At 42.9% G+C, this 25,754-nt stretch overlaps 1 protein-coding gene across 3 annotated transcripts in view; it reads left to right on the top strand.

The window, feature by feature from the left end:
* The window catches only part of LOC124720416, a 331,791-nt gene that overhangs the window by 79,549 nt on the left and 226,488 nt on the right, over positions 1–25,754 (top strand). For 2 of the 3 annotated variants that reach the window (XM_047245766.1, XM_047245765.1), the window contains exon 5: positions 19,545–19,682. The exons of the other annotated variant lie outside the window; for it this stretch is intronic. In XM_047245766.1, the coding sequence (XP_047101722.1) occupies positions 19,545–19,682 (138 nt within the window). The remainder of the gene's footprint in view (positions 1–19,544; positions 19,683–25,754) is intronic. 3 annotated transcript variants of the gene reach the window in all.

Genomic DNA, 25,754 nt, shown 5'->3' with positions numbered 1-25,754 from the left:
TGGGGTAATGCACTGATATGAATGGCGTGGGTTTTCTGGTATGACATGCCAGCAAATTGTGCCTCAAAACCCATGTTTTTGAGAGTATATTATTTTGTGGACATCGTATCCTTACTTATGACATTTTATGATAGCTGTCATTAAAACTTCCGTGCCAAAATTCTACAATGCTGTTAATAAAGAAACAATATTCACAAAATGTAAATCAATGTAAGCATATGAAGATTGGTTGAGAGGTATCTTTAAATGTAATTACCGAAAAATAGTCACCCATAAAAGCAACCATGCCAGCTAGTCCGTAATATTATATAAAGACGTTGTTTTATGTTCTTCATAGATTTACTTCAGATTTTTAGACAATACTCTAATGAACTTTTGGACCGTCATAGGCTGCAGATCTTTTAGAATATATGTTGTTGTTGTTGTGGTCTTCAGTCCTGAGACTGGTTTGATGCAGCTCTCCATGCTACTCTATCCTGTGCAAGTTTTTTCATCTCCCAGTACCTACTGCAACCTACATCCTTCTGAATCTGCTTAGTGTATTCATCTCTTGGTCTCCCTCTACGATTTTTACCCTCCACGCTGCCCTCCAATACTAAATTGGTGATCCCTTGATGCCTCAGAACATGGCCTACCAACCGATCCCTTCTTCTGGTCAAGTTGTGCCACAAACTTCTCTTCTCCCCAATCCTATTCAATACTTCCTCATTAGTTATGTGATCTACCCATCTAATCTTCAGCATTCTTCTGTAGCACCACATTTCGAAAGCTTCTATTCTCTTCTTGTCCAAACTATTTATCGTCCATGTTTCACTTCCATACATGGCTACACTCCATACAAATACTTTCAGAAATGACTTCCTGACACTTAACTTAAATCAATACTGGATGTTAACAAATTTCTCTTCTTCAGAAACGCTTTCCTTGCCATTGCCAGCCTACATTTTATATCCTCTCTACTTCGACCATCATCAGTTATTTTGCTCCCCAAATAGCAAAACTCCTTTACTACTTCAAGTGCCTCATTTCCTAACCTAATTCCCTCAGCATCACCCGACTTAATTAGACTACATTCCATTATCCTTTTTTGCTTTTGTTGATGTTCATCTTATATCCTCCTTTCAAGACATTGTCCATTCCATTCAACTGCTCTTGCAAGTCCTTTGCTGTCTCTGACAGAATTACAATGTCATCGGCGAACCTCAAAGTTTTTATTTCTTCTCCATGAATTTTAATACCTACTCCGAATTTTTCTTTTGTTTCCTTTACTGCTTGCTCAATATACAGATTGAACAACATCGGGGAGAGGCTACAACCCTGTCTTACTCCCTTCCCAACCACTGCTTCCCTTTCATGTCCCTCGACTCTTATAACTGCCATCTGGTTTCTGTACAAATTGTAAATAGCCTTTCGCTCCCTGTATTTTACCCCTGCCACCTTTAGAATTTGAAAGAGAGTATTCCAGTCAACATTGTCAAAAGCTTTCTCTAAGTCTACAAATGCTAGAAACGTAGGTTTGCCTTTCCTTAATCTTTCTTCTAAGATAAGTCGTAAGGTCAGTATTGCCTCACGTGTTCCAGTGTTTCTACGGAATCCAAACTGATCTTCCCCGAGGTTGGCTTCTACTAGTTTTTCCATTCGTCTGTAAAGAATTCGTGTTAGTATTTTGCAGCTGTGACTTATTAAGCTGATAGTTCGGTAATTTTCACATCTGTCAACACCTGCTTTCTTTGGGATTGGAATTATTATATTCTTCTTGAATTCTGAGGGTATTTCGCCTGTTTCATACATCTTGCTCACCAGATGGTAGAGTTTTGTCAGGACCGGCTCTCCCACGGCCGTCAGTAGTTCCAATGGAATATTGTCTACTCCGGGGGCCTTGTTTCGACTCAGGTCTTTCAGTGCTCTGTCAAACTCTTCACACAGTATCATATCTCCCATTTCATCTTCATCTACATCCTCTTCCATTCCCATAATATTGTCCTCAAGTACATCGCCCTTGTATAGACCCTCTATATACTCCTTCCACCTTTCTGCTTTCCCTTCTTTGCTTAGAACTGGGTTTCCATCTGAGCTCTTGATATTCATACAAGTTGTTCTCTTATCTCCAAAGGTCTCTTTAATTTTCCTGTAGGCGGTATCTATCTTACCCCTAGTGAGATATGCCTCTACATCCTTACATTTGTCCTCTAGCCATCCCTGCTTAGCCATTTTGCACTTCCTGTCGATCTCATTTTTGAGACGTTTGTATTCCTTTTTGCCTGTTTCACTTACTGCATTTTTCTATTTTCTCCTTTCATCAATTAAATTCAATATTTTTTCTTTTACCCAAGGATTTCTACTAGCCCTCGTCTTTTTACCTACTTGATCCTCTGCTGCCTTCACTACTTCATCCCTCAAAGCTACCCATTCTTCTTCTACTGTATTTATTTCCCCCATTCCTGTCAATTGCTCCCTTATGCTCTCCCTGAATCTCTGTACAACCTCTGGTTCTTTTAGTTTATCCAGGTCCCATCTCCTTAAATTCCCACCTTTTTGCAGTTTCTTCAGTTTTAATCTACAGGTCATAACCAATAGATTGTGGTCAGAGTCCACATCTGCCCCTGGAAATGTCTTACAATTTAAAACCTGGTTCCTAAATCTCTGTCTTACCATTATATAATCTATCTGAAACCTTTTAGTATCTCCAGGATTCTTCCATGTATACAACCTTCTTTCATGATTCTTAAACCAAGTGTTAGTTATGATTATGTTGTGCTCTGTGCAAAATTCGACCAGGCGGCTTCCTCTTTCATTTCTGTCCCCCAATCCATATTCACCTACTATGTTTCCTTCTCTCCCTTTTTCTACACTCGAATTCCAGTCACCCATGACTATTAAATTTTCGTCTCCCTTCACAATCTGAATAATTTCTTTTATTTCATCATACATTTCTTCAATTTCTTCGTCATCTGCAGAGCTAGTTGGCATATAAACTTGTACTACTGTAGTAGGCGTGGGCTTCGTATCTATCTTGGCCACAATAATGCGTTCAGTATGCTGTTTGTAGTAGCTTACCCGCATTCCTATTTTCCTATTCATTATTAAACCTACTCCTGCATTACCCCTATTTGATTTTGTGTTTATAACCCTGTAGTCACCTGACCAGAAGTCTTGTTCCTCCTGCCACCGAACTTCACTAATTCCCACTATATCTAACTTCAACCAATCCATTTCCCTTTTTAAATTTTCTAACCTACCTGCCCGATTAAGGGATCTGACATTCCACGCTCCGATCCGTAGAACGCCAGGTTTCTTTCTCCTGATAACGACATCCTCTTGAGTAGTCCCCGCCCGGAGATCCGAATGGGGGACTATTTTACCTCCGGAATATTTTACCCAAGAGGACGCCATCATCATGTACTCATACAGTAAAGCTGCATGCCCTCAGGAAAAATTACGGCTGTAGTTTCCCCTTGCTTTCAGCCGTTCGCAGTACCAGCACAGCAAGGCCGTTTTGGTTATTGTTACAAGGCCAGATCAGTCAATCATCCAGACTGTTGCCCTTGCCCTAGAATATATATGATATGTAAATTTGTGTTTACTATATGAATGAAAAGGTTTTTAGCAAAATTCTTGACAAGTTCTTGACTGATTTTCTTAAAATTTCTAAATGACACTTTCAAAACTTTGAACAAATGGTTTGTCCCGTATATATTCTTCCTCCTCATATAGCGTGTTTGGGGAGGAAAGGTCAATATTTTAAACAGTGATAGTATAGATCCACACATGCTTTTGTCAGGGAGGTATGGGTATTGAAAGGAACTTTAATTCTGCAAAATTGATGTGCTCAACATGAATGTACACACAATGCAACTGGACCGTAATGTGATTTTCTTGTAAACAGTGCACGCTATGCAACCTGTCACGTATTATGGTCTTGTGACATACGTAGTACAATCACCCATTGTTTGTGCAGTTGTGCCGTGTAAGTCACATTGTGTAGTGTACAGGCGATGGATCGTTTAGCTGTGTAGTGTATGGTGTTAACTGTTGTCATACAAGTGCTGCTTACAATGCCACACGTCTACAGCAATGAGGAATACACAGATATGGTATATGTTTAGGTTTCTGTGACGGTAGTGCTACTGCGGGGAGAGAAGAATATGACAGGCGCTTTCCTACTCGATGATTATCTGATCGCACAGTGTTTACCACTTTGGGTGCAACAGGCTCTCTTTCAAGTAGACATTCTTCGTTTAAGTGCGATCGTCAACAAACTTTGCAAGAAGTGGAAGAAGTTATCGCAAGTGTTGAGCGAAGTCCCGGTACGAGCATACGAAGAATGTCGCTGCATATGAGTGTCCCACAGACACGTGAATGGGAAACATTACATGTGGAAAACCTGTAACCATTTCACATACAGAGTGTCCAAAATCTCCACGTTGGCGACAATGATCAACGACTTCAGTTCTGTCATTGGGTAATTGAGAATAGTCATTTGCTTCCATACGTACTGTTCACTGACGAAGCCCAGTTTCACGACATCGAATAGACAACACAAGCAGTAATCATCGATGGTCACGGGAAAATACACACGCTTTAGTGGATAGCAATTTCCAAGTCCATTTTGCCATAAATGTTTGGTGCGGCATGATCAGTAATCTTTTGGTAGGTCCATTTATTGTCTATCAGCGACTGACAGGAGAGAGGTACCTGCATTTTTTGGAAAATTCGTTTGTGGATTGATTTGCTTTTGACAGAGAAGCTAAAACAGCTTTGGTCTAACCCACCACTGCTCGCACTGAAGCCGAGTTTATTGTGTGTTAACGCCCCCTGTATATCTCGTAAAGCCAACCAATTCCCTTAAACAGTGCAAGGAGTCCCTTTACCAGTTTTTTGTTAGACACAATTTCTTCAGGTCTAGTTGTCCTGAAGATTCTGTATCCTTTGCTCTCCAAAGCCATGCATTTGAAGATTAGATGTGATGCAGTTTCTTCATCCTCATCACAGATCCTACATTTAGGGTCTTCTTCCATTAAATCCATTGTGTGTAGATGTTTTTTGAAATTCCCATGGCCGGTCATCAATCCAGTCATGAGTTTGATCTCTTTCCTGTTCAATTCCAGGATTACAGAGCTTCTTTTAAAACATGGCTTAGGCATCATTACCTCACCATGTTTCTGTTTATGGACCTCGGTCCAATATTCTACGTGCTGTTTCCTAAGCCAGTTCCATAGTTCTAGTTTGATCACAGCCTTGGTGATTGTCAGGACAGGTTCCGATCCAATAAATGGAGTCGTTTCCCATGTCCTGGCCAATCTGTCGCCTTGTTCATTGCCGCAGACTGGCCATGGACCCACACAAGGCTTACCCTATTGCTTCCCCCTAGCTCCACCAGAGCCCTGTAGCATTCTGCAGCAATGTTAGATCTTGTTGCAGGAGCTGCCAGTGATTTCAGGGCTGCCTGGCTGTCTGAATAGAGGTAGATGCTATGGTCATTGTAGCACCTATGCTTATTCTCCTCCACACATGCCCTCATTGCAGTAATTTCAGCTTGGAATACAGAGGCCAGTTTCCCTAGAGAGACGATGCCCTCCAGTCTCGGTTGCATGCCGTACACCCCTGCCCTAATGCCTCGGTCCGATTTCGACCCATCGGCGAACCAAACATTGTCCCCTGTACGCTGTCGAACTGTTCTTTTCCTCTGCTCCCTCCTTCCAGTTGTTGTATTGTAAGGCTTGTTGAAGCAGTTGGGAGTTATTATATAGTTGGCTGGTGTTTGTCCAGCCATTCCTACATTTATCTCTCTCACTATCTTAGTGTGAGAGTCTGGATATCCCAATGAGATCCAGTTTTTACCAGTTTTAATTCTGTATGTCCCAGCTGCTGCCTCCATCTTGACCCAAAGGGTTAGTGTAGGTATGTCCAGCACGGCTTCCATCCCAGCGGTTGGTGTGCTGCTAATTCCACCTGTTATGACTGAGCAGGCCAGTCTCTGCACTTCAGCGAGCTCCTTAGCTGCCGTGCGCTGTTCTGCCTTCTTCCGCTACACTACAGCCCCATAGGAAATCCTAGGTCTAACCGCCGTGATGTATATCTGTTGCATGCCTCTGGGGCTTAGGCCCCAGTTTTTACCACAAGTCCTTCTGGTACTCACTAGAGTACTTTTCACCTTGGAGCAGATGCTCTTAATGTGAGGGGTCCGTGTTAGTTTCTCATCTAGGTTACCCCTAGATATTTCACTATCCCCTTCACAGGTAGAGTTTCATCGAAGAGCTTCAGGTTCCAACTTGAGTGTTCGATATGCCTCTTTGTGAATGGCACCACAACAGTCTTCTTAGGATTAACCCTTAGGCCATGTCCTACGTGAGCGACAGAAGCGAGCGACTGCTGGATAAAAGACACTCCAGCAACAAGCAGCAGCATAGGATGAAAAACTTGGCTGTCCTGCGTGTGAGCGACCGTGTCACGCTACAAGGTCGCTGCTTAGAGCCAGCCAGCTGTTTCTATAAAACACTGTCCTTCTACATCTACATCTACATTTATACTCGGCAAGCCACCCAACGGTGTGTGGCGGAGGGCACTTTACGTGCCACTGTCATTACCTTCCTTTCCTGTTCCAGTCGCGTACAGTTCGCGGGAAGAACGACTGCCGGAAAGCCTCCGTGCGCGCTCGAATCTCTCTAATTTTACATTTGTGATCCCCTTGGGAGGTATAAGTAGGGGGAAGCAATATGTTCAATACCTCATCCAGAAACGCACCCTCTCAAAACCTGGACAGCGAGTTACACCGCGATGCAGAGCACCTCTCTTCGCCTCTCTTGCAGACTCTGCCACTCGAGTTTGCTAAACATCTCCGTAACGCTATCACGCTTACCAAATAACCCTGTGATGAAACGCGCCGCTCTTCTTTGGATCTTCTCTATCTCCTCTGTCAACCCGACCTAGTACGGATCCCACGCCGAACGAATGGTTTGTAAGCCACCTCCTTCGTTGATGGACTACATTTTCTGAGGACTCTCCCAATGAATCTCAGCCTGGCACCCTCCTTACCAACAATTAATTTTATATGATCATTCCGTTTCAAATCGTTCCGTACGCATACTCCCAGATATCTTACAGAAGTAATTGCTACCAGTGTTTGTTCTGCTATCATATAATCATACAATAAAGGATCCTTGTTTCTATGTATTCGCAGTACATTACATTTTCTATGTTAAGGGTCAATTACCACTCCCTGCACCAAGTGCCTATCCGCTGCAGATCTTCCTGCATTTCGCTGCAATTTTCTAATGCTGCAACTTCTCTGTATACTACAGCATCATATGCGAAAAGCCGCATGGAACTGACACTATATACTAGGAGAGGTTACTTTAACATCTGTAGACGTCTCTCCATTGAGAACAATATGCTGTGTTCTGTTCGTTAAAAACTCTTCAATCCAGCCACACAGCTGGTCTGATATTCCGTAGGCTCTTACTTTGTTTATTAGGCGACAGTGTGGAACTGTATCGGAACGCCTTCCGGAAGTCGAGGAAAATGGCATCTACCTGGGAGCCTGTATCTAATATTTTCTGGGTCTCATGAACAAATAAAGTGAGTTGGGTCTCACACGATCGCTGTTTCCAGGAATCCATGTTGATTCCTACATAGTAGATTCTGGGTTTCCAAAAACGACATGATACTCGAGCAATACTGTAGCTGGAGAGTCATGCTACTGAATTAGGTTTGTTTAAGAAAATAAAATGAAAGGGAATCCTGTACATGAAATTCACAAAGGGAGGAATCTCCATGGAGAATTTCATAAGTATCATCAACTATGATCACCAGACAGATTCTTCGAATACACGTGAATGAGCAGAGGAGTCGAATGGTTCAACTACTCATCAATAAATTAAATAAGAATGTTTTTTTACACGATCAAGAACTTTTAACAGCCAATAAATGCGGAGGAATGACTAGTACGTGACTAACTACGCTAAATACAAACATACGTACACAAATTGATACTGGTGAAGAAAAGTGAGCTGTGGTGTAGGGGTAGTAAATACAGTTTGTGATAATGTGTTAGGTAAAGGTCCACAGTTAAAATTCCCACTGTCCTTATATTTTTACTGACTCAGTTACAATTCTGTATACTAAGTTTTATGTATACTGTTTACACTGCATCGCTAAGTACGTTTTCAAGGTCTTGCCAAAGAACTTGATCTTCACACCTATCCCAGTATATCACACACATTTAATTCCCAATAAATTACAATGATTCATGAAATTTTACATGTATTTGATGTTGCAAACGTAATTCATCAGCAGTCAGTGTTAAAGCCAAGTGTTTCAATTACTCTAAATACTCTGTAAAAGTAAAGCTTACAAAATTTTTGAAAAGAAAGTAAAACGTTTTGTGTAATGATTTGTCTAAAAGTATGGAAAAAAAATAAAAAAGTAAAACTAAAAAAAAAAAATAAAAAAATTGGGGAACCGTTTGGTGAACCTCATTTTCTGTTTGAGCATCTATCAAAGGCACGTAGAACGTTTCTCTGATCTACTTATTTCTTTTACACAAATCATTTCATAAAATATTTGACTGATTTCTTTCATTTTTTTAATTTCAAGTTTTATTCAGAAAGCATGATTTTACTGACTCCTCAGTTGCCTTCCTAACATACTTGACTCGAAGGAAGCCTTTTTGACATTTAAATACTGCACCAATGTATCTTTTTATGTGCAAAATAGCTAGGTCTTGAACAGATGAAATTTTTGACACTTTATTTACAGCAGCTATTCGTGAAATGTTTCAATTTTTCCTCAGCTTATTAATTAAGTTTTTGCTAATTACCCTGATTACTTTCAAGCAGTTAAATATTTTCATGCCAAACTAGACCTCATGCTGGTCACTTTGATACCCCGTTTACCTGTTTATCTCTCTTTGTTCGGCTATGAAAATTTGGACAAACCTCATGGTGTAAGTTATAGGGAGTCTTGTTTTCGCTCTGCTCACGCATTTACAAAAACGTATCGAGTGTTAATCGTATGATAAAATAGTCCTTTTTGCGTGCTGTCATTTCCAAAATTCATTGTTTCGATATCTTGAACCTTTTATGAGATACGATGATTTTTACGACCAGTCGATTCCCGCAGCGCAGGAAAGGTTCAGACGCACTGAGAGTGATCCGTCTGTGGATATAACAACCAATATATCACGAATGAAAGAGATATAATCCCGGTTTCAACTTTAAATACAGTTTAGAGATATTGGTTACATTTCGTACGCAATAATGTATGGCCTTAAATGAACTATATGGAAATTCTACACAATATGATTTTACCTCTGCAAATTCTTAAAAATTTCTTGCAGCCATGTACTTAATTTCATGCAGCACGGTAACTATGATGAATAACGAAAATAAATTCAGACTTTTATCATTTAAGTATACCAAGCTATAGGTTGCGGAAGAATCAAATTTTTTCACTGAATAGTTTTTAAGAAAAATCAGATGTTGAGTAATTCATAGCTGCTGTTGCATCCACTCCACTGCTTTTCCGAGACATTTGGCTGTCGCTCTCTGTCGTGCGTGCTGCAGCGACAAGATTCTAACACGTCTGAATTCAAACATCGCCAGTTGCAGTGGGAGACAGGTAGCGACACAGATGTCGCTCACGTAGGACACTTCCGTAACTACACCTGCGGTTGTGTTTTGTCACCTCAAGCTGTTGCTCGCTTCTGTCGCTCACTTAGGACTCGGCCTTAGATCCCGTTTATTGCACCAGTCTTGCACAATGTCCAGTGCACCTTGTGCCATATTTCTGACTGTGTCAGTAAGTTTGCGAAGTATTACTATGATAAGGTCATCTGTGTTTCATTGGAAAAAGCATTGTCTGGAATTTAGTTCCTCAATGAGTTCGTTTGCCACTAGATTCAACAATAAAGGGGACAGAACTCCTCCTTGTGGGCAACCTCTAGTGGTGTTAATTACCATCTTTTCATCATGGTAGCCTCTACCTTCCTTCCACAAAGCATGGCCTTGGTCCACCTACATATACTGCCCCCTAGGTCACGCACCTCTGCTGCCCTTACTATGGAATTGAAGATCACGTTACTGAAGGCCCCCTCGACGTCCGGGAAGATGCAGAGGGCTATTTCTTGGAAGTGAAGTGCTTTCTCCTCCCTCCCAATGATTTGATGGAGAGCTGTCTCACATGATTTATCTGGTTTATATGCATTTTGATTTGAATGAAGTGGAGCCCTAATTAGCCTCCTCTCCCCAACATATACATTAACCAGTTTTTCCAATGTTTTATGAATGGAGGAGGACAGACTGATCGGTCTCGTATCCTCGGCCTCGGTGCGATCGATTCTCCCTGGCTTTGGAATGAAGACAACCTTCACTGCCCTCCGAGCATTGGGAATGAATCCTATTGCTAGGCTAATTCTGAATAACCTGCATAGGACTCTCATGAGGTTCTCTCCTGCCTGTTGCAGGAGAGCTGGAAAGATTCCATCTGGGCCAGGTGACTTGAACGGTTGGAATGTTCCCACCACCTATTGGATTTTATTGAAGTCAACACACTCCTCGGCCGATTCCCAGTCCTCTCTTCGAGTGCCTGAGAACCGTTGTCTCACTGGGATCGCATTCTGGTCTGAGTGTATTGAGGAAAATGAGTTTTGAGGAGCAGTTCCAGTGTCTCGTGTGCTGTCTTTGTATATTGCTCATCCTCCTTCCTCCTCAACGTACCTCCTGGATTGTTTGGTACTCTAGTGAGGATTCTGTGAAGTCTGGCTTGAGCATCCGTGCTCTCCACTTCCTCACTGAATGCCTTCCAGGATGCCTCCTTCGCTTGTCTAATTGCAAAGTTGTAGTCGACAAGAGCCTCACGATATTTTGCCCATTGTCCTTTACGTCTTGCAAGGTTAAGCAGTCTTCGTACCTGTTTTCTTTGCATTTACAAGTTGTTATTCTACCAAGGCACACTCCGATTTGTGCACTTCTTGGTGATTGTGCACTTGGTCTAATATTAGGTCACTACAGCAGAGGTGACAGCCTCTGCTACCTCCTCAAACTCTACCGGAATCCTTATCGAGGTTTCAATTTCCGATAAGCCGAAGTCGAGGTCCCTCCTATATGTCCCCCAGTCTGTTTTCCTGGGATTCCTGTAGTCCGTGGTCTGTCTGATTTCCATTTCAACCTCGAATTTAATGTGGTGAGATGAGGATGGCTCTAATGCCACATGCCATTGTTTGACATAGCTGCCCATCATCATGGAACCAAAGGTTATGTCAGTTACTTCTTCCCTTATGTTATTCCTGAATGTAGGTTCATTGCCCCTATTCAGGACCTCCCAAGTTGTCAGCTAAGAGAAATTCGAGAAGGTACTCACCTCTAATGTCGGTGTCCTTGCTGCCCCACACTAGGTTGTGGCCACTGGCGTCACATCCCACCGACAGTCGGTCACCTCGCCGATGGTGAGCTTCTGTCGGTCTCCTCACCTCCAGAGGAGGAGGAGAGCTGTCTTTGTAAGGAAGGTATACCGAGTCCAAAACAATTTGCCTCGTGATACCTTCCTCACATTGCTGACATTCTGATGGTCACTAGGTCCATGGAGCAGAAATCCATCGTTGGCATGAAAGAAATTCCATTTCTTACATAGATGCACGTTCTGGAGTTTCTTAGATTTCTAGCATAGATCAGCTTACCTCCAGTGCCTCCGAGGCCCGATACTCCCCCTTTATACAAGTAGGGTTCTTGTATCAGGGCCACGTCCACTTCCTGCCTCCCCAGACTGTGGCTCAGGGCAGCAGAGGCCCCTTTACTGTGCTGCAGATTAATCTGCAGCACATCCAGTCTCCGTCTTGCTGCCACCATCGCTTTTGAGGTCTTTAATAACCCTGATGGCGACCTGCGAGAACCCTAAAAACAATTTCAGGTCTCACTCTCGCAACACCTTCAGGGACTTCCCTCCGACCTCCACCACCGTGGTTCGTCCTTCTGGTATAACCTTCCGGTCGATTACTGTCCAGTCGAGACTTTTGGGTTCTGTACCCCTATTTTCTCGAACAGAGGGGAGACATCCTTAAAGATCTTTGGTACCCGTTTTGATACCTTTGTCCACTGCCACCTTGACCGGCAGCTTCGCATCCTCCCACAAGGATATCGTGGGCACCTTGTCCTTAAGCCATTCCACCGTGTGCACCCCCTCACAGACGAAAATGAGTGCACCACAATCTAGATATACCTCCTGAAGTTGGGTCCTGGACCAGCGTCCCTCCCCAATCTTTTCAAAGAGGGCCATCTGTAGAAGTTCCTCCTGCTGCGAGGTGAAGGCTACCAGTGGATAACTGCCATGTTAAAAACTGAAACTGCACTACTATAGGTCTGTTTCCCTATTCCTTGCCTCAGTTTTTTCTGGGCTCTCTTATCCACAGAGTTGGGAGTATTAGATTTCTCCTTTATCCTCTCGCTGCCTGTCTTTGATGATGTGGGGCTCTGCATATCCCCTTCAACCTCAGACGTTTTTTCTTGGGGTTCTTAGGTTCAAGCCCTTTTAATTCCCTCCACTTGTCTCTGGGAAGCCATTCTTTCCCTTCCTTTGTCTCTTTTCCCTCAGGAGTTTCCTGCTGTGTGCCCCAGACAAGGCTTTACCGTATTTACTCGACTGTAAGCCACATTTTTTTTTCTAGTTTTTGTAATCCAAAAAACCGCGTGCGGCTTAGAATCAAGTGCAAAGTAAGCGGAAGTTCTGAAAAATGTTGGTAGGTGCCGCCACAACTTCTGCCGTCTAGTATATGTAGCACTACACAGGCATGCTTTGCAGGCACAAAGATAAATACTGGCGCCAAAACCTATGCGTCAGTAAATAAATTAAAAGGAAAGGTAGAAGAATGTAAACATTATGCCATGTATTCTTTCGTGTTTGCTGCTATCTCATTTAAATCCTTTCTGCCTAATAAACTACGAAACTAGAGTGACACAACAGCAAACGCGGAAGGATATACATATGTAATGTTTATATTCGTATTATTCTTATGCTGAATAGTGATACAGTCAGTCATAAATGAAGCACGAATTTAAGATGACTCTAAATTCTATGCAGAATGTAATGTACTAAAGAGGCGTCTGCAGAGATTTTCAAATGGAGAAAATTTTTCGCTAAACTCTCATTCGGAACAAATTCTGTCATACGCCATCTATTATTTGGTTCTTGTTGATCATTATCAAAGAAAGCAGCAGTGTAAGTAACAACAAATAGCAGTCTCTTGCCACTGTTTCAGTTAGAGACAATTCCTCTCTTCTTTTTTTTTATTGTAAGCGGCGGTAGCGCGCACAAAAGCAAGCATTGCCGCGAGGGGCGACAGGCCGTGAACACTCACTATCAGAATGCGACAAACAAAGCATGACACAGTACAATAATGCATTTTCAACTTAGAGTGACGTAAACACCTATAACAAAGAGAACGGCACTTATCAGGTCAAAGCAAAATAAGCAATCGATTCAAACCAGACGAAGCACGTGAAAAAGGAAGGGTACCTGTATAAATACGGATGGAACGCCTGACACAGAGCAATGGCTGCTTGGTAAAGCTTAACTGTTAAGCTTACAACTCGAACCAAACTACTGTAACTGTATCTTCATCCATTCGACCTCAATTGTGTCTCATGTTACAATGGACCAACTTTGTTTCGATATGGAGGTGCGCCCTAAAACTTTTCTTTCCCCTTGAATTTCAGGAGCGGCTTAGATCCGGGAAATTTTTTTTTCAATGATTTCAAGTCTCATTTTTCAGATGCGGCTTAGATTCGAGTAAATACGGTAATTTTCATCCGGTCCAACTTCTCGGTTACAGTTCCCACTTCTGGCTCAGGTATAGACCCTGATTCAGTAGTGGGAATGCATTCCATCAGTCCTGAGGTCTCAGCTTGCCCCTCAGTTTGTTGCAATTTATTTTCTTTAGTCGTGTCCATCTCGGTCCCATGAGGTTTGGGGATCCACACGGTCCACACCGCGAATACTCCATGCAGTGTAAGGCTACTTACTCAGTGAGGTTGCCCGGTATCCATGACGCTCCGTTTGCTACACATCTTCCCGTGTGCCGCACAACCCTTGGCACAGATCGCATCACACCTCGGGTTGCGAAAGGGAATTTGGTAAGGACTAGGACTGGATAGGGAAGATGGTGCATTGTGGCACACTCTTAGTCTCATCCTTCAGATAAGGCGTTTCCGGCAGTAGGTCCTCTACCTTCGGCATAGCCCTCAGCTTCACACGGATACGCAAGCCTCTCCACCCGTACGGACAGTGCTTCGTCAAGGTTTGTGGAACTGTTGGAGGACGTTCCTTTAGCCGAGCAAACTGGAATGTATTTTCAACATGACGGTGCCCCTCCACATGTTACCTTACATGTGAGGGACCATCTCAACTGCACCTACGCTAATCGCTGGATTGGCCGTGTCGGTGCTATTAACTGGCCTCCGAGATCACCTGACGTTACATCTTTAGATTTCTGTTTGTGGGGTGGGATGAAATCAGAGGTGCACAAAGTAAAGGTAAATACAGGAGATGAACTGCTTCTTCGCATGATGGACACTGCTGAATTGATTAGGAACCAACCATAGGCAATTGAACAAGCAATACAACATGTTATGGCTAGAGTGCAAAAGTGCATTGACGCTCATGGTGGGATATTCGAACCTGTTCTGTGTACTGTACAACATCTGTATGATAAGTGTTAAAGCCATTTGTAAAAGACGTGCTATGTCTTTTTCTGCTGAATACATGTAACGTGCATGATGTAATTAATGCATTATGTACTAAATGCAGAGTAAATAAACATTATGTAAACATGTGTAACATAACTGTACTTCTCTGTAAAATTGTTTTCAATAAAATAATGTTACAGTCCACGTGTATTGCATATACGTTCATGTTGTGCACATCAATTTTGCAGAATTAAAAGTTCCTTTCAATACCCATACGTCCCTGACAAAGCATCTGCGGACCTACGTTCATATGACATTTCTTGTTCAGAATTACTTATACCAGGGGCGGGCAGGAATCCAGCATGTGTGCAGTGCACTTGCACGCATGCAGTTAAAAGGTGTTCTGTGTGCACACAGGGGTAAGTTGACCATCTGCTTCTCTCCCATCCCCACCATACCATCTCTCCGCTACTTCCTCTGTAATGCGTTTTGTTTCCTAGCTTGCTTTATTGAATCATGGTTTGAAAGAGTACCTATTACCTATGATACGTTTTATTTAATTGTCACAGGTGAAGTTTACAATATGTTTAATGTCTGGAACAGAATTTCTACATACAGACAAACGGAAACAGTTACCTAAATGTTCATCACTGATTTTTGCTCTTAACCGAGACTTATTACTTTCCATAACAGAAAATATTGTCCACAAACTATGTTGAGCCAAACATTGACATTATCTTTCGGCTTCACGATGGAGACGAGGAAACTCTTGCTGTGGAAAGTTGTGATAAAAGTCTATTACACGTCTTGCCAAAAGGAACTTGTCTCTCAGACGAGAATTACACTTTAGATCTATTAATTCCATTTGCAATTTGGGATGAATATCACCTACAGAAACAGCAAATGGTCTCGAGAACCATTCAAAATCTTGGGATAAATGTGATATATCCCCAAATCGCTTGAGAAACCTCTTTTATTGCACTAAGTACGGCAACATATTCTTTGCAATTCTGTTCTCGCACAGTAGACAGAGTAGGGAAATGCACTGCGTTCCCTGACGAGAGCTATCTTTCCCGTAGCTCAAGCTTGGTAATGAAAGCTTGCACCTTTTCAGCCATTTCTCAAATTAGATGATTTTCTCCTTGCAAACTTGTGCTCAGTACATTCATGTGTTCAGTAATTTCCACTAAAAATGCAAGTTCTGCAACCCACTATGGATGTTCTAACATGGGGTCGTACCTTCCTTTTTTCTGTCACCATACTATTCCCCAACTTCAGCTAAATATGTGTGAAACATTGTATGTGTAAGCCCGTTGGATATCAAATAATTAACTGCCTGAATAACCACTTGCATGACGTCCCCCAGTTTTGCTGATTTTGCACAAAGTACTTCTTGGTGCAAAAGGCAGTGGTTGCTATACAATGATTCTTCTGGCAACTGTAGCTTTTTTCTTAGTAATCCAACAAATCCCATTTGTTCCCTGTTCATTGCAGGTGCTCTGTCTGTTGTCACTAACACCAAACGTTCCCAGTTCAAGCCAGCTGAATCGACAGCTTCTTCAACGGCTTTTAGGATGTCCGTGCCGGTGGTCATGCTTTTTAAAGATATAATATCAAAAAAATCCTCTTTTAAGTTCAGAGCAGTGACCACGCAGTAGACATAAATCACTAATTGCGGGGTGTCTGAAATATCTGTGGATTCATCAAATGCGATGGAAAATGCAATAAACTCCTGCACTGCACTTCTTAATTGACGTAATCGTCACCTGCCTTGGCACATATACGACAACTTACAGCCCAGTGAGAAGAGTGATAGCTCGAAACTGATTTACATTCAGTGGGCAAGTAAATCAGCAGCATCATTGATGCACTTCTTTATAAACTCACCTTCAGCAAATGGTTTCCCAGCTCTCGCTATATTAAGCGTAACTTGCATGTACCACTGGGCTATCATTGTTGTCGTCCTGAAAAATTGAAAACAGTGCTCCATAAAATGTTAAATCAGTTAGATGAGAGACACGACGAAAGAAACTCGCAGATCTCTCGTGACAACATCAACTTACGTCAGATTCATCTAGTATTGTCAGGTCGCTCTTCTTAAGCTCAGTCAATTTCTCCGTCCACTCTGAATCCGAAAATAAATTGTACTCGTTCTTCTGATTTTTTTTATAATGGCATTCAATACTGAACTTCCGCCTACCAGCGAGAATACTGCTACATATTAAACATTTTGAATTTTCATGTTTTTGCACAAAGAAAAAATGATTCTCCCATTCCTTTTTAAAAGATAGCAGATCTCCACATTTCCGTTTCCTTGATTCACTCTGCGTTTTCCGGTTCTTGAAATACAACGTTCATTACGTAGTGGTCGCTTCACATCAACATCTGCAGCTTAGCCCGGTACTACACTGCCGCAACCTGCCGACTGTCGCCACTGGCCCGGTCGACGACTGCACGCGTGCAGCACACGTGCAGTGCTGTGCGCTCATGAGCCGCGTGCAACGCTTGCCCGCCCCTGACTTATACTATCACCCCAAACACCTTGTATATAATTTTAAACAAATATTGTATACACAGCTATATTGGTTTTAAAAGGAAACATGGTGGTTGTAAGTATGGCATATTGCCTTATGGTAAGAATACTTCTGAAGAATCTGTATCGTGCAAAATTCTGTAATGCTACCCTTTTGCAAATTAAAACCATGCAGAATACTGTCATGGAAGCTACTACCCTCATAGATCCAGCAGCAGGTGAGATCTCGCATGCCCGTATATCAATAATCCCAACCAATTTACACATTTATTTTAAGTGACTTCAATTCCCAATTTCTTTGGCAAAAACAATAAACAAGGCTGAAGGTCAGTGAGGGAGGGGAAAGGGTGAAGAGGAGATGGGGGAGAGAGAGAGAGAGAGAGAGAGAGAGAGAGAGAGAGATATTTGGGGGGGGGGGGGGAGATGATACACAGAGAAAGTGCGGGGGGAGGGGGGAGAAGTAGGTCATGACATATACCCGATTCTCATACATGTTTAGCAATTGAGAAGCATTTCTGGATTCATTAGTTCATCATAAATTATCTTCAGTTTCAACAGTTGCAGTGTTTTAATATGTTCATAACAGATAAGAATTCTTTACTAATATTAAAACGAGAAAGAATAGAAAACAAAATACGCCCATGAGATAGGCGTTCCCAGTTGCCAAACAATTAGGAGTAAAGACACAAAGGAATTAATGACATTTAACTGTTAGCGTGCATTGATTTACATCAATGGAGAAAGCTGAAAATTTGCGCCAGTCCAGGATTCGAATGCGAGTCTCTTGGTTACTAGGCATGTGCTCTGACTGCTAAACCATCTGGACACTGCGGTCATTGTGACTGCACGGACTACTGTAGCACGCCTCGCGTCACACCCAAATTCTCAACTCGTACACGTATTGTGAATGTGGTGACCCTTGCCCGTTATCCTCATTGCTCACAATGTGTCACTGATCAGAGCGTGGTGTGCATCTGACCCAAAGGGATCATTGGCCAGTTTCACCTTAATTGTGTGTCCAAAAGAACGGACACCATTTTGGTCCTGCAGCCATTATGAATCAAGATACAAAGGAATTAATGACATTTATCTGCCACTGGTAATTAATTTACTTCAAATGGGAACGTTGAACATTTGTGGTGGACCGGGATTCGAACCCAGGACTCCTTATGAATGTAAATCAATGCCCACTAGTAGCTAAATATCTTTTAATTCCTTTGTATCTTGATTTGTAATGACTACAGGATCAAAATGGTCCAAAAGAACAGACACCGTGTTCATATAATTAGGATTGTGACTTTCTTCTGCGAGCCATATACGGCCCACAGGCTGCTCATTCCTGGTGTAACCTATCACATTCAAATGAGTAATCAGTTTGTGTTGCAGTTATGTAATTGTTTATTAGTTCCAATTATGCATTTCACACAGTTATTGCGTCATCAGACTGAAACAGTGAGGAAAAAATTCTAGCTCAAACACATGAATGTAACGAGCAGCAGATCAAATATCGCGAAAAGGCGAGTGGGAAAAAAAAAGAAAAAAAAAAATAATAATAATAATAATAATAATAAAAAACTTACTCAGTTAGACATTGAAAGCATTTAATATTGGGTCCCATCGTCATGTAGAACAGTGGTGGAAAACACCCTTGTCATTAAGTGCAGGTTAACAAAGGGCAGTCCTAAAGAGGTAAAAGGTAAATAGCAAAAACATTGAGAATAATGAGTTAGGAGGGAGGGGGTAGGGGGAGAGGGTAATAAACTGTAAAAGTAATTAGAAAGAAGGTGTTTTGTAATTAAACCTCACAATGGCAGGAGGAATATCTGGCATAGCGACAGAGGCTTCATTTGAATCGTTTTCTGTTGTTGGTGGGTTACATAATGGAATGGACTGGAATATATATGTCACTCATCACTTGCAGCAATGCACTTCTTATGAGAAAGATTCCCTGGCCCTGTGATTTCTGACAGTGGTGATGTGAATCGGCCATCCAGATCTTGTGATGTGACATTGTGTGCTTTCTCTCTGTGGGAGTTTGAAATCTCGTGTGAATTCCAACAAACCACAGTCACTTTCAGAACTTAAAGCTGTGATTCAACATGTAATTTCAGAAATGTAGACATAAGAATGCCAAAAAATTTTGGAAAATTTCATTGAAACGAGGAGAGTGTGCCTTCTTTTGAGTAATACGTTTCTTACAAAAACACAGGTAGCGTCCATTGCAATGGTATGTAAATTGCTGAATTTGTTCAATAAATTTGTATGATGTTATGCACTCAAAAGTAACATTCCGTAGGGACACCCTTTCTTTATTTGAGATGTGAGTGCTGTTTTAGGACGGCAAGAATCTGGGAGGAGGAGAGAAACGACCCACGGTGTGGCCGCCGGTGAAAAATCGTGTTATTAAAGAAGAGCCAGTCAAGCGAGCCGACGTGAATTTTCCACCGTTGGATTTGACTGTGAAGCGAGAAAAGGTATTTCATTTTCCTAGTTTGTCTAAGGCACGTATCTGACAATTTGCACCACAGGTTAACTGGAAGGACCCTGTTGCATTTAAGAAATCAGCAAAAGCTTCACAAAAGATCATCTATTCATGAAAAAACTGGACTGCTGTCTGCTGTGTGAGGACGTGGCAATCTCCAGTAGCAGTTTTCACTACAGAATGAAAACCAAAGGCATGCTAAAATTAGTTTGATCTGAGTGGAACAAGTTGACATTTTACTTTAGTGTCTGTTTTGCATCTTCGCCATTTCAGACCCTTTGCCACTTTCAAAGCAGTTGTACACTATCTGATCAAAAGATGCGGACACCTATAAGTGGACATTAATGGGTGGTATGCCCATCATTCACCTTTGAGATGGCTTGAACTCTGCTGCGGACGATTTTAGTGAAGTGTCTGTGGAGGAATGGCAGCCCATTCTTTCTCAAGAGCCACAGTCAGAGAAGGTAATACAGGGTGGAGAAAAATTGTGTTGCGAAATTTTAGCCCTTTATAGCTGATGCCAGTAGGAACCAAAATTACTATTGTTGTGTAGCTCGACAACACACCATTTTTTAACCACGGAAACTTGGTGCTACACGCTTCGATTGGCTGCGGGATTACCCTGTTGCCGTTTGTCGGTTGACGGACAGCACTACCGTTGTCAGTTCACACACAAAAACGTGCCTCAACCCGTCACTGCCCTAACGTGATTTGTACACGTGCCGAATAGGTCTTACTGTTTGTCTCCACCTCACGTCAGAGGCAGTTGCACATTCGGAGCACACACATTTCACCTGCAGTTTAGTCATACAGTAAGCAGGGTTTGAAGAACAACGAGATATGGTTTTTGTTTATGGACTAGCCAATGGTAATGTGCATGAAGCTCGATGGTTATGTGAGAAACAGTACCCAGCAAGACGCCACCCACAGCTGCAAACATTCACAGCAATTCACCAGCAACCTGCCAAAACGGGCTCCTTAGCGAGATATCACGGTGATGCCGGAAGACCTCGAACACGACGGCATCGATGATTTCAGCCGTAAATAGAAATACTAAAAAAGGTAGGAATATTTTTCTGTTTAGTAAAAGTGACAAAAAGCAGATTACAAAGTACTTGACGGCTCAAAACAAAAGTTTTGTCTCAAGTACAGATAGTGTTGAGGACCAGTGGACAAAGTTCAAAACCATCGTACAGTATGCGTTAGATGAGTATGTGCCAAGCAAGATCGTAAGAGATGGAAAAGAGCCACCGTGGTACAACAACCGAGTTAGAAAACTGCTGCGGAAGCAAAGGGAACTTCACAGCAAACATAAACATAGCCAAAGCCTTGCAGACAAACAAAAATTATGCGAAGCGAAATGTAGTGTGAGGAGGGCTATGCGAGAGGCGTTCAATGAATTCGAAAGTAAAGTTCTATGTACTGACTTGGCAGAAAATCCTAAGAAATTTTGGTCTTATGTCAAAGCGGTAGGTGGATCAAAACAAAATGTCCAGACACTCTGTGACCATAATGGTACTGAAACAGAGGATGACAGACTAAAGGCCGAAATACTAAATGTCTTTTTCCAAAGCTGTTTCAGAGAGGAAGACTTCTCTAGATTGTCGCACAGATGACAAAATGGTAGATATCGAAATAGACGACAGAGGGACAGAGAAACAATTAAAATCGCTCAAAAGAGGAGAGGCCGCTGGAGCTGATGGGATACCATATCGATTTTACACAGAGTACGTGAGGGAACTTGCCCCACTACTTGCAGCGGTGTACCGTAGGTCTCTAGAAGAGCGTAACGTTCCAAAGGTTTGGAAAAGGGCACAGGTCATCCCCATCTTCAAGAAGGGACGTCGAACAGATGTGCAGAACTACAGACCTATATCTCTAACGTCGATCAGTTGTAGAATTTTGGAACGTATTATGTTCGAGTATAATGACTTTTCTGGAGACTAGAAATCTACTCTGTAGGAATCAGCATGGGTTTCGAAAAAGACGGTCATGTGAAACCCAGCTCGTGCTATTTGTCCACGAGACTCAGAGGGCCATAGACACCGGTTCACAGGTAGATGCCGTGTTTCTTGACTTACGCAAGGCGTTCGATACAGTTCCTCACAGTCGTTTAATGAACAAAGTAAGAGCATATGGACTGTCAGACCAGTTGTATGATTGGATTGAGGAGTTCCTAGATAACGGAACACAGCATGTCATTCTCAATGGAGAGAAGTCTTAGGAAGTAAGAGTGATTTCGGGTGTCCCGCAGGGGAGTGTCATAGGACCGTTGCTATTCACAATATACATTAATGACCTGGTGGATGACATCGGAAGTTCACTGAGGCGTTTTTGCAGATGATGCTGTGGTGTATCGAGAGGTTGTAACAATGGAAAATTGTACTGAAATGCAGGAGGATCTGCAGCGAATTGACGCATGGTGCAGGGAATGGCAATTGAATCTCAATGTAGACAAGTGTAATGTGCTGCGAATACATAGAAAGATAGATCCCTTATCATTTAGCTACAAAATAGCAGGTCAGCAACTGGAAGCAATTAATTCCATAAATTATCTGGGAGTGCGCGTTAGGAGTGATTTAAAATGAAATGTTCATATACAGTTGATCGTCGGTAAAGCAGATGCCAGACTGATATTCATTGGAAGAATCCTAAGGAAATGCAATCCGAAAACAAAGGAATTAGGTTACAGTACACTTGTTCGCCCACTGCTCGAATACTGCTCAGCGGTGTGGGATCCATACCAGAGAGGGTTGATAGAAGAGATAGAGAAGATCCAACGGAGAGCAGCGCGCTTTGTTACTGGATCATTTAGTAATCGCGAAAGCGTTACGGAGATGATAGAAAAACTCCAGTGGAAGACTCTGCAGGAGAGACGCTCAGTAGCTCGGTACGGGCTTTTGTTAAAGTTTCGAGAACATACCTTCACCGAAGAGTCAAGCAGTATATTGCTCCCTCCTATGTATATCTCGCGAAGAGACCGTGAGGATAAAATCAGAGAGATTAGAGCCCACACAGAAGCATACCGACAATCTTTCGTTCCACGAACAATACGAGACTGGAACAGAAGGGAGAACCGATAGAGGTACTGAGGGTACCCTGCGCCACACACCGTCAGGTTGCTTGAGGAGTATGGATTTAGATGTAGATGTTGAATTTGAACAGACTGTTCTCGAGCACTTTGAGGAAGCAGCTACGACAAGTACTCGAGTGGGTGGACACGACGTGAGCCATTCGTCGGCAAGCCTGGGAGGTTTTGAGGGATGACGGTCAGCGTCCATTTAGTTTCCACCCTGTGCAAGACCTAAATCCTGTGGTGGACTACGAACACGGGCTAGGGTTTTGCCGGTGGTTTCTGCGATGTGTTGCACGAGATCCCGACTTCCTCACCATTGTGTCGTTTACCGATGAGTGCACCTTCCAGTGGGATGGCCTTTACAGCATTCGAGACAGTCATTACTGGGTGAGGGGAAATGCACACGTCACGTACATCTACGGACACCAGGAACGATTTTCGCTCAACATCTGGGCAGGCATTGTGGGTCACCATCTGATTGGGCCGGTCCGTCTACCTCCTCGACTTACCGGGTCAAATTACCTTCATTTTTTGTGAGAAACTCTACCTGGCCTGCTGGAAATGTTCCGCTGGACATAAGGTTACACTTGTGGTTGCAGCACGATGGGGCGCTGATATTGTGCTGTGCACAGATATTTAAATGAACTCTTCGATGACTGGATAATTGGCAGAGGCGCTCGTAGGACACGGCCCCCGCGATCACCGGGCCTCACGCCACTGGACTATTTCCTGTGGGGATTCTTCAGGGTTCTAGGTCACCCACCTGGACACGAACAACCTAGAAATGAAGCGGAATTAATGGATTATATTCAACATACCACCAATCACATCAGGGCAATGCCGAGGATCTTTGAAAGAGTTCGGCAAAACACCATTCGACGTTACCGAGCTCGTGTTGTGTCAGAATTTCGCCAGTTTGAGCACCTGCTTTAAGTAAACAATATCCTAGCTACAGAAGAGGCCCTTTTCAGGGCCGACACAACTTGTAAAAGACTTTCTGTATGCAAAGTAACAACTGTTGACGGGTTTGTTCCCAGTACGTTTATCACGGACCTACAGCGGATGTGTTGGGACCCCGACGGATTCGCCCCCAGAGTGGAAAGCTTGTGTCCTACCGCTGAGCGTGCGTGCTGTCTCGGATATGTCGCGGTCTCCGGCAGGCAAAACATTTGTGGTCACGCATTGTCCAGAGCATCTGGGAAAACGGCAATCCCGCGGCCAATTGCAGCGCGTGGTACCGAGGTTCTGTAGTTCTAAAAATTGTGCGCCGTCAACCTACACGACATTAGCAATTTTGTTTCCTACTGGCATCAGCAATCCTGGGTTATACTTTCGTGACACAATTTTTCTCCATCCTGTATAGGATGCTAGTGTCTGGAGCAAAACTGATGTTCTAACTCATTCCATACGTGTTCCATTGGGTTCAGGTTTTGACTCTACACAGGCCAGTCAATTTCAGGAATGTTATTGTCCACAAACTGTTGCTTTACAACAGGGTGCATTGTCATGATGATACAAAGAGACTGTAGACTGTTCCTCTACTGTCGCTACTTTACGCAGTTTGCAATGCATTCAACATTTTTTTCAAGTGCAGTAAGGGGACCACACGCTACCCACAAAAAACACACCCGTATTGTAATGCCACCTCCTCTGTACTTCACTGTAGGTGCTAAATGTGATAGCAGTTAACACTTGTGAAGCATTTTCCAAACCCAAACCCTCCCGCAACCGCTGTCTGCAATGTTTGACAGTCCCAGTTGGTAAGTACACGAGGCGTGTGCGGATGTTGCTTTAGCCGCGATTGTTCCTTTTCATTTCCACCCGACAGTCACATCACCGACGGTCATCTCTGGCAGCGTTAGAAGGGTTCAAATGTCCCTTATGGTTGTTTTACTCAGCTGGCATCCAGTAACTAGTCCACATTTGAAGCCACCAAGCTCTCTTGACCGACCCATTCTGTTGTTACTGTTCACCTGCTGACAACACAGTACTGCCTGGCTCCTCTTGTACTGGTGGGCCCGTCTCTCCTGGCATTTAGTGGTTAATTCGACAATACGTAGATGTGTGCGGATACTTTTGATAGGACAAAGTACACCGGTAGCATCTCTCTCGTCATATTTGAAATCGATTTGTGATCGAGTTTCCTCGTACACAATTCAGTCGCATTAAAATGACCACTGCCTAGATTCGACATTGACGTGCAGTGACGACTCACACATGCCGAGTGGCAGCACCAGCAGTGCAGGGTATATAGAGCATGTTGGGGGTGCAAAAAGCAGTGCAGTCGTTGTCATGATGCAGAAGTGGAGCGATTTATCTGACGTCACAGTCATTGATTTTGGATGAGGGGTTGAAGCATTTTCGAAACAGCACAGTTTGAGAACAGTTTGTGTGCCACTGTGGATAAAATACAGGGTGAGTCACGAGGTTCTGCCCCAGTTGCTGGAGGTTATCCTTAGGTTATTTGGAACACAAAATGTAAATACAGTAATGTGATCAGATCCATAATTAAGGAGCTACAACAGAGTTCTGAAACATGCCACGGTGTATGGAGCGCTATACTTGTGTTCACAGGACACGCTATCAGTCTTAGGAAGGCGAGTGCAGTAAGTAGTACGTTTGGGTAACAATCTCGTTGTTGATGCTGCAGTCACTGTTTACTGTTATTGTCTGCAGTCACTGTTTACTGTTATTGTCTCCTGTATACAGTATACTTTGTGATGCCATACAAGTTTTCACCGCAGGAGTTTGGAGAGGTGGTGTACATTTTGGGCTTCTGTGATGGTAATGCGAAAGCTGCTGTTGCCGAATATCACCGTCAGTATCCTAATTGTAGGATTCCGAGTGCCAAAACATTTAGTGGAACACATCGAGCATTGCTAGAAACTGATACTCTTCCCAGTATTTATATTCACTCCGAAAAACATTGTGACGTTCGAGAAGAGGAAAACATTTGTAATTCAGTAGAGCACATAGTCCTCATTCAAG

Source organism: Schistocerca piceifrons, chromosome 11, assembly GCF_021461385.2.
Source record: "Schistocerca piceifrons isolate TAMUIC-IGC-003096 chromosome 11, iqSchPice1.1, whole genome shotgun sequence".
NCBI lineage: Eukaryota > Metazoa > Arthropoda > Insecta > Orthoptera > Acrididae > Schistocerca > Schistocerca piceifrons.
The sequence above is the reverse complement of the archived record's forward strand: the minus strand, read 5'-3'. Positions and strand labels throughout refer to the sequence as shown.